Source organism: Leptosomus discolor, chromosome 12 (assembly GCF_034619465.1).
Source record: "Leptosomus discolor isolate bLepDis1 chromosome 12, bLepDis1.hap2, whole genome shotgun sequence".
NCBI classification, from domain to species: domain Eukaryota; kingdom Metazoa; phylum Chordata; class Aves; order Leptosomiformes; family Leptosomidae; genus Leptosomus; species Leptosomus discolor.
In genome coordinates, this window is record NC_141402.1 from 20,006,376 (window position 1) to 20,023,742 (window position 17,367).

Consider the following 17,367-nt stretch of genomic DNA (forward strand, 5'->3'; position numbering starts at 1 on the left):
GCTGGGGTTGTCCGTGTGTGTGAAGGGGGAGATGATCAAGCGTTTGGAGCAGGGACATCAGTAACTCTGTTCCAGCTGGAGGTGGAGGCTAGTGTATGACCTGTACTGACGTCTTGGGTTTCTTGTGTAATTTATCCCGTGCTTTTTATGCTTAGTTTTCTTTTCTAAGACGGAAATCACACAGTGCTGTGGGCAAGTGTTGCACGTTGTTGTGCATCTCGTGCATCTAGCGAGACCATGATCTGAGTCGTGGCTGTCGAACAAAACCATTTCCTATAAGCACTGAGCTTTCCAGCTGTCCTGTAGAATCCCATTGGCCCAATCAGTTTAAGCACTGACGGAGCAGGGTTGGTTATTACAGCTGTTGTACGGAAATAAAAAAATCTCAGTGCTGCGTTTTATACGTCTACACTGTTACTTGCTTGTGCTGCATCCTCTTCAGTGTAGTCTTTGACGCTGCAAGTGTTTTTTCCTAGCAGCTGTGAGGCACCTCTCGAGGCTGGATCTCTTGCTGAGAGCTTGTTTCTTTGCCATTTTGAAAGCGGGGAGGCTGGGATGCTAGGTGAAAGAAGAAGTTGTTGTTTTTACAGGAGCTGCTTTTTGTTTTCTGAAAGGCAGACTCTTCCTGACTTCCCACTTCACAGAACATCCAGGTTATTTGATTGAGTTAGAGATATATGCTTTCTAATAGATTTTTGTAAAACTGATGTCTGAGCAGTAGATTCCTGTATGATAGAGTTTTCAGTGGTAAGATGTGCAAATTATTGGGTACACTGCAGATACCTGTAATGTAATATAAAAATTATTTAATATCTAATGTTTAATAAACTAATATTTTAAATGCTATAACTATGCTCTTTACTGTCTTAATATTTCTTTTAAAATATTCCTGATATTTTATGCATAACTCATGATTCTTGCATGAAATGAAAATACAGGAGTAGAATTTTATATTATTTATCTCTAGACCTTTTCCAGCTTTTTAATGCTTTTGGATGACTCAGAGTGAAAACTTTTAAGTTCTAAGCAGTTGGGGCACATCGTAGTTCAGGAGTACGTTGTGCTCGGGAAGATTTGTCGTTACGTAGTGGGGAAATGTCCCATTTGGCATAATCTTTCTGTAAAACATGTTTGTAATAGTATTCTGAAGGTGTTTTTTTCACTGTTCTCTCATAAGCAATGCTAAGAAAGAAAATTAAATATATTTTTCTTTCTCATCTGTATGCATTATGGCGAGGGAACCGTTTCACATTTTTGAGAACTTGCTAGGAATGCAGGTTAAGGAAATGGTAGCTGTGTTGAAAGCATCCCGTTTTGTGCAAGATGAGAAGTGAGTCATTGAGTCCAGGTCCCCTAGCATTATGGGAATGACATCACATAATTCTTCATAAGAATTCTTTCAGTCCTAATTTTTTCTTAATCAGGAGAACTCCCGGTGATGTTTACCCACTCAGCCGTGTCAGAAAACACTTATTCATTCCCTTTTTCATCCTTTTATTTTCCTTTTCTGAAAAGAACCAACTGAAAATGTCTCAGAATCCTGACAAGCCACATTCAAGTGAAGAAAAGTCGAGTGGCTTGGAGGATGGTCAAGAGGAGAGCTTGGACAACCCGGATCAGTCTATCAGAAAAAGAATACGACAGAGTGCTCCAGGGTTGCACAGAGATGATACACCAAAGTGTAAGCCAAACTTCTTGATGAAAAAAAAATAAAAAGTAAATTCTATAATTTTTTGGTGGAGACAATCCTAGTGTTTTATAGCATGTTGTGCAAGTTTGACTTTTGCAGCTAAGTATTGTGTGACTGCTGATCATTTGCTTTAAAGCTGTTTGTAACACCATTTTGGTTCAGTACGTAATTGTACACAATAACCATGTTGCTCTGAGCCACATGTATCTTAAATGCCTTTGCGTATCTGCACTCACAGAAAGGATGAGCGCCGCTCCAGTGTGTTCCAGCTAAACTGTTGCTGCTGTTTGCATTATCAGCTGAGCCTTCTGGATTGTTGCAGCCTCTGTTTCTACTGCAGAGCAAGGAAGGTTGTTATCAACAAAGTAATGTCCTGTCATCCCCCTCCCAGTACAGATGGGAAGTTGTAGTATTAGGATTGAATATACTTCTAGTGTCAAGCAGGACTGCGTATTTTAAGTTTATTCCTAGGGCATATTTTTCTTTGTCATTCTGTTTTTACCGTGAGGAGCTGGGTGCAATATGGCTACCAACTATTTCTGGCAAATCTATAGATAAAACCAAGGGAAGTTTTCTGGTCCCAGGGATTCAATTCAGAGGCAGAATTGCTCAGATAACTAGTTCCAAATTTCCATAGAGAGTGTCTCAGCATGTAACGTTTTATTTGTTGCATTCTTTTTATTTTTAGTAGTGTTTATTATTGAGGTTCAGTGTGGTGTTTAGTGTCATGTTTCACAGAGGTGTTCTGAGGGAGTTTATGTTCTTATGTCTTGCTGGTTGCCTGATAGGAAGTGTGGTGTATGTATGGAGAGAGGCTATGAACACGTGAAAGTAAAATGCATATCATAGTCTTGCACTGCATTGTACCACAAAGAAGTCACTGATCTCAAGCCCTCCCCTTTTGTAAGGGAGCAGATATAATAAGAGAAAGAAGTAACGTGATTTAAGAGCATTCTTTGGTAAGTGAAAGCTCTTAGTGCATCCACTGCTAGAGTGAAGTCATTTGGCAGTCGGACAAGAGCACTCTCATTCAGCTGTGAACTTTGTTGGTCTGCGGGTTCTTCTCAGAATATCAATCCTTGCTGTGTTCTCAAAGTCACTATGCAAGATTAAGCTCCAAGCAGAAGGAAATAAGGGGTTTGGGCTGCACAGAAAGAGCAAGATATTAGTGAAAAATTAGCACATTGGAACCATACTGTGTATACTTGGAATAGCTCTGAATGACGGACAAGTGACAGACAGTTACGTTTAAAGGACCTTTTCTATGTTTTTAGCTTAAGTTAGGTCACACTGGTTTCTCAAATGAGGCAGTCATGATAGTTTGCCTAAAACATGTTTCAGCGAACCCAGCCTGTGAAGATCCCGGGTTGGTTTCCTTTGTTTTGGGAATTAGTGTGTTGCTCCTATGCCTGGACTGTAGTTGAGGTGAATGAACTACAGAGAGGAATCGATCCATCAATTCTGTTGTGGCTCTTTCCTCCCTTCTGCTCTACTCTGTGTTTTCTGGAGTTGCTGAGATGAACCTTGCCATTCTTGCCTGCCTCACCTGAGAACTCTGATGACCTAGCCTTCTCCTTTTTCTCAGATACCTTGACCAGGGAAGAGCTGTGGTGCTTGCCCTGACTTCTGGCAAGGCGTTGCAGGGCACCCACATGCACTGCTCGCCCTGATGCTAGCACAGCTAGGAGGAAACTTTACTACAAAGAGTCAGTGGCGACAGGTTTCAGTTGGCTTCAACGGGGATGGGATTACTCCCCTAACCAGCATGGCCTACATCCTGCACCTTCTCTGCCTTTATGTCGACTTGGTTTTGGGGCTGTGGCTCTTCCTGCGCTACAGCCATGCCATTAGCGTCCCAGGAGGATGATGTTACGTAGTCCAGAACAATTAGGAGCCTCAATTCCCAGTGCATCCAGGAAGCAAATTAAGTTTTCTGAAACTGTCCCTGTTCTACCTTCTAGATTTCTGCAGTCAGTCACTACCTTTGTCTCCTGCCTAATGAAAACTGGCCTGTTTTTTCAGGTTTGGCATGTCCTCCTACTTGCTTGTATGCTCCAGGGCCCAATGTGAAGCTGGTTGCCCATCCTTGCCGGTCCCAAATGCCTGCCAGAGGAAGAGGTCTTAGGCATTGGGGCTGGGGCTGTCCTCTCTTGCTTAGATGATGCCGTCTAACGAAAAGAAATAGTTTGGAGAAGTGCCAGTTGCACTGGAAGTAGTGAGAATAATTAGCTACTAGTGTGTTATTACTTAGTGTTAATGGTTGTTTGTTTGCCAACTGCTTTAGAGGTGAAGTCACTTCCTTGAAAAATATAAAATTGAAATGGCAACATCTGCACGATAATGGGGGAAATAATGCCATGAAAATGCTATGATTTTTAATAATTTCTTCCTATACTATGGAGAAAGATGCTAAGATGCTATTAAGCAGTCCTAAAGAATTGGGGATTTGGGTGTGGGTTTTATTTGGTTTGTTTTTTTTTTTTCTTAAAAGCGCTTGATTGAACTTGGAAGCAACTGACCTGCTGAGCCCAGAATATCAACTGGGGTTCACTCCTTTGTTTTCTGTAATACTGCAAACATGTGACATGGAATCCACCAGCTGGGAAAGGAAGGGAATGAAAGAAGAAGAATCTTCAGATGATACTGTCTTTTGGCCCTCTGTACTGTCAAGAGAGTGGAAAGGGTCCAAAAGTATTAGCAGACTTTTTTCCACAGACTTTTATGGATAACTGCCTGACAGTTTAATTTATGTTGCAGCCAGTCCTCCTCGGCCTGTGTCAATAGAAGAGCTCATGGAAACAGCTAAGGGAGTAACCAACATGGCATTAGCGCATGAAATCGTTGTTAACGGAGACTTCCAGATAAAACCAGCTGAATTACCAGAGCACAGGTAAGACTTACCAAATAGGTACATAAATAAATTTGCATTTGTAGAACTGCAGAACAGCTCTAGTGGATCAGATAAAGGCTCTGACTAGTATCTTGTCTGGCTGTGCCTGGCAGGAGGTAGGAGAGAACATAAGGTGGTAAGAGTGCAGTTCTGCTTCCCCAGAAATGTGTGTGTGTGAAAGGTGAACCTCTTGGAGTAATTGTTTGGGCATGTGTGGTGCAAATCCCAGTGTGGTGTGGTTTCTGTCAGTGTCCCCTTGTCCCAGGAGTCTGGAACTGCAGTCTTCTGAATACTCAAGTCTGGCTGCAGGTGCAGGTAGTGCTCTGAGCATCTTTTTTTGCTTTTGCTACTTGTGGGAGTAAGATGAAACTCATCATTTTAGCTTTTTTCTGTCCGTTTCTCCAGGGATTTTTGGGGAAGAGATTCCTTAGTTTTATTAGGTTAGTCCTTGCTCCTTTTAAATTTGAAGTCTTTCCTTCTCTGATTGACCTACAGTAATTCTATGCCCTGCTGAGAGAGGAGAGGGAGAGCAGATGAAACCTTGATGTCTGGTCACATACTGCCCAGTGTAGCTGACCCAGTCCTATCTACAGATGCTTTGTCTGCTGTTCCTTTTTCTTTCACGCACAGAGAGATGCGGCTAACTGCGTTTCCTGGGTTGATCTGTCAAAGTGTGTGCATATTTCATGGAAGGACCTTGGTCCACATTGGAACCAGTGATGTCTGTAGGTGTCTGCATTTGAGACAGAGACCCTAGAGCACATTACCTTCGTGGGTGCTGCAGAAAAATATGCTGCAGGTGGCTCTTAGAAGACTGGCATTGGTTGTCCTCTATAGAAATTGGTCGTAGTGAGACAAAAGGTCTGATGCCCGTCACCACCAAAACACACTGACAGTGGTTCCCGTTAGCATTGGTAATGAGAGGATGTTGCTTGGAACTAGATTTGTTCCTGGCTGACAAGGCAGTAATGGGAACAGTCTCATCTTCTCACCTGGACTGTTGTGCTCTTCCCAGCTCTGACACTGGTGGTGTGTTATTAATGGCTGTGGACTACTAACTGCTAGACAACAGTGACCAGTGAAAGTGGGCTTATGCTGTTAAATTCACTGAACTTTGTGGTCTGGTCCCAGCAGGAATTGTCTTTCAGGAAGGGTTGAATGGAGCAGATGAGGGTCTTTGCCACACTTTGTCACTTGTCTTAGCCTCTGAGCTGGTAGGAAATTGATTCGTGGCCCCGTTAAGTGCTGAGGACAAACAACATTCATTTAACTGAGCTACCACATGACAATAGACATCTCTGTTGTCCATCAAGACTCACATATTTTAGAGCTCAAGCAATGATTTGATGTGTCTTCTGAGCACCGTCTGTCAGTGCGTGCCTCGTCTGTTAGACAGACCCAGGCAGCATGGTCCGGCCCTCCTTCGTTGCCTTGCTTGCAGGTCGCATGCAATTCATGTGTGGCCCCATGAACTGGGACCAGTCTCTCGCCTGCACACGTGCTGCCTCTGGAGCAAGCATTTGGAGAGCACGTCTGAGACATGCAAAGCTCCTTCTCCCCATTCCTCATTATCTTCTCTATCTCAGCATCTTTTGGGGGAACTTCCATCAGATGTTTTCCTCTCAGCAGCTAACAGTTGAGACTAAATCCTTCATCTAAAGTCCCACAGTTAAGAGAGCGCTGTTCTATTCAGTGTCTGCTCCTGCTCCGTGTTCCTTCACATGGATTTCTCGTGTGAAAATGTGCTGTGGTAGTGGATGGCTTTTCTGGTAGGCCTCAGTGCCATAAAATTGATCTCGGCTTTTTTCAGGGAAGAAGGATTTTAGCATGTTTTCTTTTTTCCATCCTTTCTTCTTTCCACACCCCCTTCAAAAAGAAAAAGGAGGAAAAGAGTTGGGGACCTGTGCTGTACTTTGGAAGGCTGGATGCATTTGCTCACTGATGCTGAGCAGTGGCTGTAGTTGTTCACCAGAGCGGCTGAATTGCATCTCTTCACCTGATCACAGAAACAGATGTATTGCAGCCGTCACCCTGCCGAGGAGCGCCTGGGCCTTGTCGTGGGCCAGGCCTGCTCCAGTACAAGGTCCCTGTATTTGGCTTTGGGGGTTCTGTATACAGCTGTCTACCACCTGGAAAAGAAAGAGCAGTCATTCAGGTGTTGCTTGAAGAGGGACCCTGGAATCTTCCTTGCATTAAACCTGGGGGTTTTGTGTGTCTCGAGCTTGAATGTACCTGTAGACAAGCTGGAGGAGAAAGCAGCTGGGACTGCATTTGCCGTTGCAGACGCTGTCAGTAGAGCACGTTTTAGCTACTCGTAGAGGGCCACAGGGCATAAGTGCCTCTGGGCACTGCCTGAGCCTCAGCTGCACGTGGAGCCAGAGCCTTGGGCACCTGGTGTTTGGGGGGGGCCTTCTTGGTGTGCGTGAGCGTACGCACGAGCGCTTGACTTCTTCAGCGCTGCAGTTCAAGCTGGTGTGTATAGGAGCCTGCCTGCTGAGGAGGAGTAACTTGCAGTATTTTGCATTAGGACTTGGTACTGAGGCAGTGGAATTCGTGTATTTATTTTTTTTTTTTACACAAACTGAACTTGGCCTTTATCTCAGTGTAGTTGCAATATTTATGTGTTGAAATGCCGAAACTTTTGTGTCGGGGAGGTCATTTCTGTTAGGTTTACTTAATGAATTTTACCTAGTAGAATTGCATTTACTTAGTGAGACTTTTGAAAGGAACATGAATACTGGTCTTTTGAAGACAAGCTGTAATTTTCTGTGGTTTCTTTGTGTTGTTTTTTTTTTTTCTTCTAGTTCTTTAGTTTAGAGGTAGCGTATGATAGATACTTGCAAGGATTTTAAGCTACCTTTGCTTGTGTGTAACCCTTTATTAGGATATAAGCCATTACAAATCCTGTGTCCAGTTTTTCTTGCTTTTCTGAGTAACTTAAAATGACAGATCTCTTCTCTGTTAAGCTTCATATATTCATTGTTACATTATATTCATATTATTACATCCTGTTCTTCAGGAGCTGCAGGTTATCTTTGTAAGGTGGTTGCAGAGACAAGTGTAATTCTTTTTAACTGGTCATATTTACCTACAGCTTAGAAAAAAAAGTAAGAGATATTGTGCATAAAGCTTTCTGGGATTGTCTGGAAGCTCAGCTAAAGGAAGATCCACCGACATATGACCATGCAATTAAACTATTGGGAGAAATTAAAGAGGTAAGATGATGTGATATCAAGGTAATGATTGAATTTGAGTATCTGCGTTGATATGAACGAGCAAAAGTGGTTGAAATTTGGCCTTTCATAAAGGACTCTTGATCTTTTTCATTACTGTATCATTATCTGTGAACATACGTAAGTGGCATAACCCCAGAGGAGGAATTTGAATGTAAAAACAAATGCAAAACTAAGGAAGATAATTAAAAGGTAAGTAACGCTAGTTTCACAATTCCAAGCTTCCTTCATGTTATGACAGCGGTATTAGTTACGGAATCAGCGAGGTGCCCCAACGCTGGGCTGACAGAACCAAGCACAGTAGTCTTTAAGTATGATCTGTACAACAGAGTGTTTACTGCTTAGAAACTTCAGTATCATACAGAATGAGGAGAAACGTTTGGAGTTGGTGAATGGTTGGTTAAAAAGAGTTTCCATTTTTAAAGGGTAATCAGTTTAAATAAAAAGTGGTTCAATAACTGTTTTGATCTTGGTAGTCTTTGATATGTAGAACTAATGCACTGTTAAAAACTTTCAATTTCAGAATCTCCTGTCCTTCTTGTTGCCTGGTCACACTAGACTGAGAAGCCAGATTACAGAAGTTCTTGATCTGGATTTGATAAAACAGGAGGCAGAGAACGGGGCCCTTGACATTTCTAAGTTGGTTGAGTTTGTTATTGGGATGATGGGGACTCTCTGTGCTCCAGCTCGAGATGAAGAAATTAAGAAACTGAAAGAGATTAATGAAATAGTTCCTCTGTTCAGGTACTGAAATGGTATTCATTAAGTCATGTTGAGGGTTCCTTAATTTTAGACGTGGGCAGTGTTCCCAGCAGGGCAACCTGCAAATCTTTGTAGAAAAAGAAGAGCGATAGGGAAAGGGACATAGTTGTGGGTGTGAAGGGGAGGGATACTCCAGAAGTCTTTAACAAGGACCATCGTTGTTCTGGTAAATTGGAGTATTTGTCTGTCTCCTGCATGTCACTGGAGGATATTTGCTTAAATGCCAAATGCGTATAAGCCTTAAGAGAGCAGGTGAACAGTCAGTTTGTATCCAAATTTAATATCAACAGCAGAAGGGGAAAAAAAGCAAGCAGGAGCATAGGGAAAACGGTATTACTGTTCTCCAGCTGGTTCGTCCTTTCCCTCAAGCTGAGCTCTCTTTACCTGCCACCCCACTCCCTGTATAATATCCTTTCAGTTCTGCAGGGAGTGTGCATACCACACCTGGGAGCACAGAGGCTTCTGCTTTGTCACCGTGTTCTCAGTTGAACAGCACAAGTTCTCAATAGTTAAAAGGAATTTCATTAACCTTTTTGTTTTCTAATTCAATAAGCTTCCAAGAGTTCAGGATTGACTTGGCAGAAATATTGCCAGCAGGAATTAGGTTGCTTTGAAATTAAGGTGTTTTTCTTTGGTGGTGGTTTTTTGTTTTTTGGTTTGTTTGTTTGTTTTCTTTTCTTTTTATCCCCTTGGGTCTGATTATTTACTTCCCACTGAGGTTGGCTTTATAGGCTGCCAACAGAGATAATATGCAAGCTTGGAAACCCAGATGTCTTTTTAAGTATTCAACATACAATATTGCACATACTGGGAAATAGAATCTACGGAGCTAGTAAAGTTAATTCCATGGAGGGTTTTTTATAGGAGAGCAAGATTTATGGAAGAGGCACATGCATGCATGTACGTGCTTGCTCAAGCTTTCTCTCTGTCTCGTGCTTTTCAATGGCTAAGCACCCTGTTAATGTTTCCCATGCATGTTTTTGCTCTTTCCTTAGACAATCTGTAATAAATCTTGTAAATAGTACCTCTTAAACATCGGCTGCCTTGAATAACTTTTTCTGTTTGTTTGTTTAGAGCAATTTTCTCTGTATTAGACCTAATGAAAATGGATATGGCAAACTTCGCTGTCAGTAGTATTAGGCCAAAATTAATGCAGCAGTCTGCTGAATATGAAAGAAGGAAGTTTCAGGAGTTTCTTGAGAAACAGCCAAGTATGACTTTGTTCCTTTCTTTCTTCCCTTCTGACCTCCCAGTAAAATGTGTGTCTGTGCTTGTAGATCATGAAAAGAAATCAGACTTTTTTATAAGTTCTACAGTTCATATGGTAAATGACAGCTTGTGTCCCAAAACTGTGGTTTGAAAAATCTGCCGGAATAACAGTTCTGCACTTAGTACACTGGAGTTCAGTTTCATTTCGGTACAGCGTAGGGCATGCTTACCTAGCGTCATCTCACCTCCAGTCTCCTGTAGCTGTGTGGTTTTTATTTCGGTTTAGATGTTCTGCTTAATGCAACAAATGAAATGCATGTCAATAACTGATACCGTGGGTATTAGTAATAGTAACTAATGGGACTATTTGGAGATTATGGGTGGAAAAAAACTAACTTTGAAAAGGAATTTTCTTACCAAGATTTTTTTTTTTTTTTCCCTGCTTTTCCAGATTCTTTAGACCTTGTCACAAGGTGGTTGCAAGAAGCAGCAGATGATCTTGCAACGCTGAGATGTAAAACGTTGCCTGCCCACTGTAGTGGTGATGGTGCCACTGGTGGAGCTTCCGCCTTGCGCTCCACTGCTGTGCAAAATCAGGCCTATCTGAAGCTCCTAAAGTGGGATCATGTAAACAGGCCTTTTCCAGAAGTAGGTATTTAACAGAAAAATTGATTTCTGTGCTTGTTCTACTCTTCTGGTTCTGGGGTATAACAGAAGCTGTTTGGATTTGTAGCCTTGCAACAAGTACAATGCTAAAACATTTATTTCTTGATTGAGAGTTCTTGTAGCTCTTAGGTACTTCTTTTTCAGTATTGAATCTTACTTAGTTGGAAAAGAGGAGTTAATTCTTTTCATTTTGTTCCTGATAACTTGCCTGCTGAGCATGTGTTGCTCTTTCTGTGTCTTTGTCTTGTCTCCACTGCTGCGAACAGGTAGGCATGACGGTGTCCCTTCACGGCCCAGCTTACTGACTTTACTCTGTGCTGGCTTCCTCGTTCTTTGCAGACAGTGCTGATGGACCAGACCCGCTTTCAGGAAATACAGCTGGAGCTGGAGCAGCTCGTCTTGATTGGGACAGTCCTACTGGTCACGTTCAGCGCAGCAGGCTCGGCACTTGTTGATGTGCCTGGATTTGCTGAGAAAATCAAAACCATTGTCAAGGTGCTGCTGGCAGGAATGCATCTTCCGTGAGTACTGAATGGGCCTAGTCACACAGAGGCAGGTGTAGTTCTGTTTTCACCCGTGTAAATAATCAGTTTAAGCCTCTCTCTGGCTGTGGACCACGGGATATGTAGAGGCAGTGATGAGGGCTTTTTATGAGCCCAGGCTGACAGTTTTTATTCAGCTTACTCAGACAGAACTGCCTTTTCTTTCTCTGTTATTTTCTGGTATGTGCGTGCTCCGTTTCTCAGAGTACGTTTTTCATGATGCCTGGCTGGCACCCGAGAGCGCAAGCAGCTCACCGTGCTCACGGGCTGGGCCAGGCTCCCTCGACAATGTGTGTGGTGCAGTAAGCTGCCTGCCGCTTCGGAGTGACTGCTGTGCACATCATGGGTTAGTAACTGGGGTTTGGATTAGTCAGAGCTGTCAGTGGAGGCAGAAAGTCATCTCTCATTTGTATGGGTTGCTCAGGCTGGAAATATTTAATGCTATCCTACCTCCTTGGTTTAGATCTCAACTTTGTTTTTCATATCTATAAAATGTATTATTTTTTACAGTTCGGGCTTTATCTAGGTTATGCTTCTTCCATTACCTTTTATAAATAAGGCAACTCTAATCGGATAGCTTATTCTTAAAAGGGGGGCAAAAGTGAATAACTAAAACAGCTAAGTAATCCTCTGCTCCATGTTCCCTAGGTCCTTTAACCTGAAGGAGGCTTTGGCTACCGTCGGTGAAAAGGTGTGTGCTGAAGTTAACAGCTCCCTGTCCCAGCACGGGTTTACACCGTTCTCAGCCGAGAGAGAAACTGTGCTTAAAGGACAGATCCAAGCGGTGGCCAGTCCCGAGAACACCATATGCAAGCTAATAGGTACGCTTTGACAAAAATGCTCTGTTCTCAAGTGCTCACTCGTCTGTCTGTGGCAAACTGTTGGTGGCATGTCATGCGTGGTTTCTCGTTCCGTCTGCTTCAAACACTCGTTTACTATGTTCAGGCTTTCTGTATTTTATGTGAGATATACACTATTTCTAATTGACTGTCTCTTCTGAAAACAAACCAAAACCCTTGGTCCAATTTTTCCAGATGCTCGAATTCAAAAGTTTCTGGAGAATTATCTTGCATCTAGTCACCAGAAATCATTACCTGCTCTTCCTGGAGGATTAGGCCCCATTCAAAGAGAGCTGGAAGAGATTGCTGTCAAGTATGTTCGTCTTGTCAACTACAACAAAATGGTCTTCAGCCCTTACTATGATGCAGTCCTTGGCAAAATACTGACTAAGGAAGAATCCCAACTTGTAGGGAAGTCAGAAGAATCGTAAAACCAGTTTGTACGTTACCAATACGGTATTGTCAGCTATGTTAAAAAAATGCACCAATATTTGTCTAGGAAAACAGCTTTCCGTGTAAATACTGGTTCCTTTTAATTCACTAGTGATGACTGTTGAGGAAAATACGTGAGATGCAAAAGGGGTTCTGAAGGAAATAATGAAAGATGCATTTTTAATCTAAGTATGCAACCGGGGGGGGGGTGTCTTGGTAGTTTTCTGGCTGCAATTTTTAGATTTTTGAGCTGATGCTAGGTAGGACAAGTTTAAGAACCAAACTTTGTATTTAAGTGGCTCATTTTAGGGCATTTTACTCTAATTTACCGTGAATTTAGTTTAATTAATCCAGGGCAGATTAGCAGTGGTCCTTCCCAGAAGGGGTGATTTGGCTTTTAAAAAAAAATAAATCATACTTTAAAGACTTCAGAAGAACACTTAACTTCTAGATAAAAGAAACTTTAACAGGCAAAAAACAAAGCCAAACAGCACTTTATTGTAACATTATGGTTAGTATGTAGTCTACTAGTTTTTTCTGCATTTTACTGCATTTTTAATAGCATTTTTTTGCTGTTTACCTGCAGATGTTACAAAACATAATATATTTTTGTAGCAAATTTTCTGGTTATTGGGTAACTGTCCTCTGCTATGTACAGTACTTACAAAGGTGGCAATCTTATAGATTGCAGCTGTATTTATCTCTTGTAAAGACTTCAGAAGGGCAGAGCTAAAAAGTTTTGATAAAAGTGGCATTTCTTACCTTTTTTTTGCTAGTTTTACTCCTTTTTATGTGAAATACTAATTTTAAAGTAAATCTTTGTCATTTTCAGAAGGTGGATTTAAAGTGTGTGAAACTTAAGGCTGAAAATTTTACTTGTTTTTTTAAAACTACTACTGGAGATGGTTGCATATTCAATCATGTCTTCAAAAATACCCAGGAAGTGCAGAGCACTATCGGAAGTAAAAGTGATTTTAATGTACTGTGAGAAGTGAGTGATTTGATGTTAGTTAGAATATACAGGGAATATTTTCAGTAGAAGATTTTTTTCATTTTGTAGAGGTGTTCTTGAAACTTAAAATATTTGTAGGTCTTGAATTTAATTAGCTACCTGTTGTACAGATGAGTGTTCACAGAAGAGCTCAATGATCTTACAGCCTTATTGCAATTTCAGACTCAGCTAGGAGGTAAGTACACTTGAAATTTTCCTCTAGTTGAGCACAATGCTGTATTACAGTAATCAAAATTTGATGACTTTATGAAAGCAGAGTTCATAGTTATAAACAGTGAGTGTCCCGAGTACTAGACTATCCAAAATAGAATGTGTTGTGGTCTTTAAAAAAAAAAACCCCAAACCAACAAGTTATGTAAAATAAATAAATAAAAGGCCCCCTTTATTGCTAACATCCAGGTTCATTTTATTAATCAACTAGTCAAGTAAAATAATAGAACTTCTTCTAGAAGGAAGCACTTGATTATGAATCAGCGCTGATGCTTCCCTTTTCTTTAAACGTCGGCATGGATATAGCTGCATTAACTTTGAGTCTGGAGGAAGGTGGGATAAGCAAGACCTTTTATTCCTCATTAGCCTGTGCAACTATAAAACAAATCTTTTCTCATCTATTACAAACCCCCTTCCAAGGGAAAACAACGCCACCAAAACGCTGTAAGAGATCACCAGCTCAGACAAGTGATTTTTCTCTTGGCTAAATACTCGAATAGTAAAAGGGATGCCTGTATTTGGTAACTCAAAAATGAGTAGGTTGGTTAGCCAGAAAAAGAAGTTCTGAGTAAGTTTTTGGCATGTCTATGTCATTGTTTGACTCAACAAAGGAGACTACAGCGGTCTTCAAGATTGCAGCATCTGCTTACCGTGCTTTGTTATTGGTGCAGGATCCACCTCAAAACCCAGCCTGCAGCTCTGCAGCTTCAAAAAATGAATTCAGCAGTCTGTGTAACAAAGAGCTACCAGAAAGGTTAGGGCTAGAGATACAAAAAACCAATAACTGAGACAAAGCTGGTTTCATTTTTGTTAAATTAGAGTTGCAGAAGTTATAAATTGCTGCTGTTCCTTGATATTTTAGTATTGCCTCGCAGCTGCCTGTAAAGGCCCCTGTGATTTATGGGAATTACAAAAATTTAGATGCTGTAGGGGATGATCTCAAGGATGGGGGGGAGGAACATCATCATGGTGAAACTTGAAAGTATGTGACTGACGCCAGAGCGAACGGGGCTGCATTATGGATAGATAAAATTGTACTTGCTCAATCGAGGAGATGGCTGCGCCCTGTTCTGGACTCCAGGGTCCCGCGGTCCATGACTGCCAACGCTGACAGCGAGGCAGGGATTGTGCTCACGCCAGGGCATGCATGTTGCTCGCAGGGTCGACGCAGAGAGCCCCGTCTCTCCTCGCAGTAGGGGTTTGGTCCTAAGGCTTCATCTCGAAGCCAGCGCAGCCCCCCCCCGTCTGGCTCCAGTCTCACCTTGGGGGTACAGGCAGAGGGACCGACGAGCGCTTCTGGGGCGGGTGGCGTAGGGCTTCCACCAGCGACGGGCTACAGGGACTGTAACAAAGGCCCACACGTGCAAGTGACGTTAGCGATTTTCCCAGGTTGCTTTTTTTAACGGTAGCGGTTGACAAATAGTTTCCCTACATCCCCTCGAAAAGAAACAGGGAGATAGGATTAAGCGGCAAAGCAAAACAAATTCTAGGATTGATCAGGCCAGAGCCTACCTCCATGTGAACACTTCGATGGTTATAGAGACGCTGGGTCACCTTCGCGTCTGGCAGACAGGGGCGCTGAGCGACGGTCATCTGCGCGGCTGGGGCTGGGGCTGCTTTGCAACTTGTCCGAGTACCTGAATTTCCTGCAGTCCAGGGGGGTCTTATGGGCTTCCCCGAGGGCAGTTCTGCATAGCGACTCCAAAGTACGGCTAGAAACCGCTTCAGAAGTCCAGGCGGTGGTTTTGTTTGTTAGCTGGTCTGAAGCTAACAGGTTAAACTCTGTAGCTGATAGATTAACATTTAGCTTTGCGCGTTCAGTGGAAGGCCGATGCAGTCATCCAGGAACAGACTGTGGTAGCTAGTACTCCTGGACAATCCACATCAGAAAAATGTACTGAGTTTGTCTTCTTCAAACAGTCATGGAATTAAAAGCAAAAGTATACTGTATCCTCTAGAAAACTGGAAAAAAAGCTAATTCTAATATGTATGCTCTGATCAATTTCCTGTGATGGTCTTATTAACATTGCTTTTGAAGTGGCTGAGTAATATTTAAGAAGTAACTTGTTGTGTTTGAATAAAACCAGAATGAGGCATGATGTTATGGATATCCTTTTATTTTAAAGGAATGTTTTTTTTCCATTTTCAACTACAAAACAGATTCCATACATTCTGCCATAAATAAAAACGGACAATAAGGCAGGACACTACATGAACAAACTGAGAACAACTGTTTTCCAGAAAATGTGAATTAAAAATGCTTCACAAGTATAAGCCATCCAGTTTTTAAAATAAAACTGTTGAAAACCCACAAGATTTCAAGTGGTAGACGTGAACACCCTTGAAGAACAAAATGCAGTTTTGACATTTTGCACTTTTGATTTTGAAAACCTAGTTTTGTTCAGAGCACATTCTAAGGTTGTTCTGGCTGTTGTCGGGTCAAGAACCATATGGGAGAAGAGGCACCACAGTAACAAAACCATTTTCAAGATTTTTTTTGTTTGCAGCTGTCCCTTTTTAAATGCTCGACTCTTAAGAGACTGACGGACTCAATGCAAGTCTTTGTCTATCGCAGCAGGACTCCAGGCGTGTTTCACCGGATTCTCTTCTGCTGTCGTGCTCTGTAGATGTCGTGTACGGGGGGAACTACAGATCCTTTCTCCTCGTCGTCGTCAGAGTCTTCATGGGGTCTCTTAACAGCCTTATTGAGCATAGCGTTATTCTCCACAGGTCCATTGCCTTCCACAGCTATTTCAGGTAGGCCTCCGGTAATTATTCGCACAGCTTCATCGACAGCTTTAGAAAGAGAAAAAGATCAATTTAATTTGTGAAACTCAATTCCCTGAGGAGGAACAAGCATGCAAACAGGGGCGCTGTGGAGATTTCTGGAATGTGACACGTCTTCCTACCCTGTTCTCCTACAGACGTTAAGAATTAAGTCTCGACTGTCTGAAACTCCGAGCTACGGCGAACACTAATTATAAAGTAGATGCTGCTGCTTCAGCTTGAGACCTCCCTTTACGCAGGTATTTAGGTCATTTGCAAGCTTAATAGAACAGGAAGGCCCACGGGGAAAGCAGCGTAACTGGTTCATGATTCATCAGAACGGATGCAGAGCAAGTCAGTTTCTGCTGATCAACAGAGAAAGCTTCAAAAATACCTTGTATAATTTAAATAGATGTTTTATTTTCACTCTAAAACAAATTTAAATCCCAGCTGGCTTTCTGATTGTTTGCTCCTTAAACTAAGAGAGGGGTGAAAAGTAGCGTATTGTCATCTGACGTAGTTTACATCAAGCCTGGCGTACGGGTCTGTCCTGTTTCAGTACTTCAGAACCCTGCCTTCGCTGTAGCAGCTCAGAAAACAGGGCTCCCGAGTTGCTCTCAAGCACTGCACCGCTGTGCAGTCAGAGTCATGCCTACCAAAAGCCTCGGACACTGCACCGTTGTACTTTAACATTACAGGTACAACGCTGCTAGAAATAACGCCTTGCTGCTTCTGAAGGATATTCTGACAATCTTCGTTTCTTTCTTTCCGTGGTTACCACCAAAATGTTACTAAAGTAGCAGCTGATTTTCAGCTTTTTGATGATGTAGTTTCCAGCCTACAACCGTGGCCAATTCCACAGCCTACTCTTAAATAATGATTACACATCTGTAAGCGAGGGCTGCAGTTGAGCCAGCACTATCCGCATGTAAAACGAAGGTGTACGCAGCACTATCACAGACTGCAGAGCGAACAAGTAACTTACTGTCTGGCAGTTTGCATCTTCTAAATATCTCCATGAGCTCATCCACTTGGACAAAGGGACCCTGATTTGTTACCAAAAAAAAAGTTTAAGGATTATTTTCAATAGAGCGATACACTGTGTGGTTCTGTCAA

General features: G+C 42.2%; 2 protein-coding genes across 2 annotated transcripts in view; one reads left to right on the top strand and one right to left on the bottom strand.

Annotated features, from left to right (window-relative positions):
- The first annotated feature begins 1,527 nt into the window (after window positions 1-1,527).
- Window positions 1,528-15,584, top strand: TCP11L1 (t-complex 11 like 1). The gene is made up of 9 exons (XM_086471968.1): window positions 1,528-1,681; window positions 4,448-4,580; window positions 7,675-7,795; window positions 8,337-8,557; window positions 9,650-9,786; window positions 10,236-10,432; window positions 10,790-10,971; window positions 11,641-11,813; window positions 12,027-15,584. Exons 1-9 carry the CDS (start codon window positions 1,528-1,530, stop codon window positions 12,260-12,262), a joined length of 1,554 nt encoding a protein of 517 aa, XP_086328094.1. The 3' UTR covers window positions 12,263-15,584.
- A 74-nt stretch (window positions 15,585-15,658) lies between these two features.
- The window catches only part of CSTF3 (cleavage stimulation factor subunit 3), a 50,936-nt gene continuing 49,227 nt past the window's right edge, over window positions 15,659-17,367 (bottom strand). The window contains exons 20-21 of the mRNA XM_086471936.1: window positions 17,237-17,297; window positions 15,659-16,281 (exon numbers count right to left, since the gene is read on the bottom strand). Of these exons, the coding sequence (XP_086328062.1) occupies window positions 16,079-16,281; window positions 17,237-17,297 (264 nt within the window). The 3' untranslated portion in view covers window positions 15,659-16,078. The remainder of the gene's footprint in view (window positions 16,282-17,236; window positions 17,298-17,367) is intronic.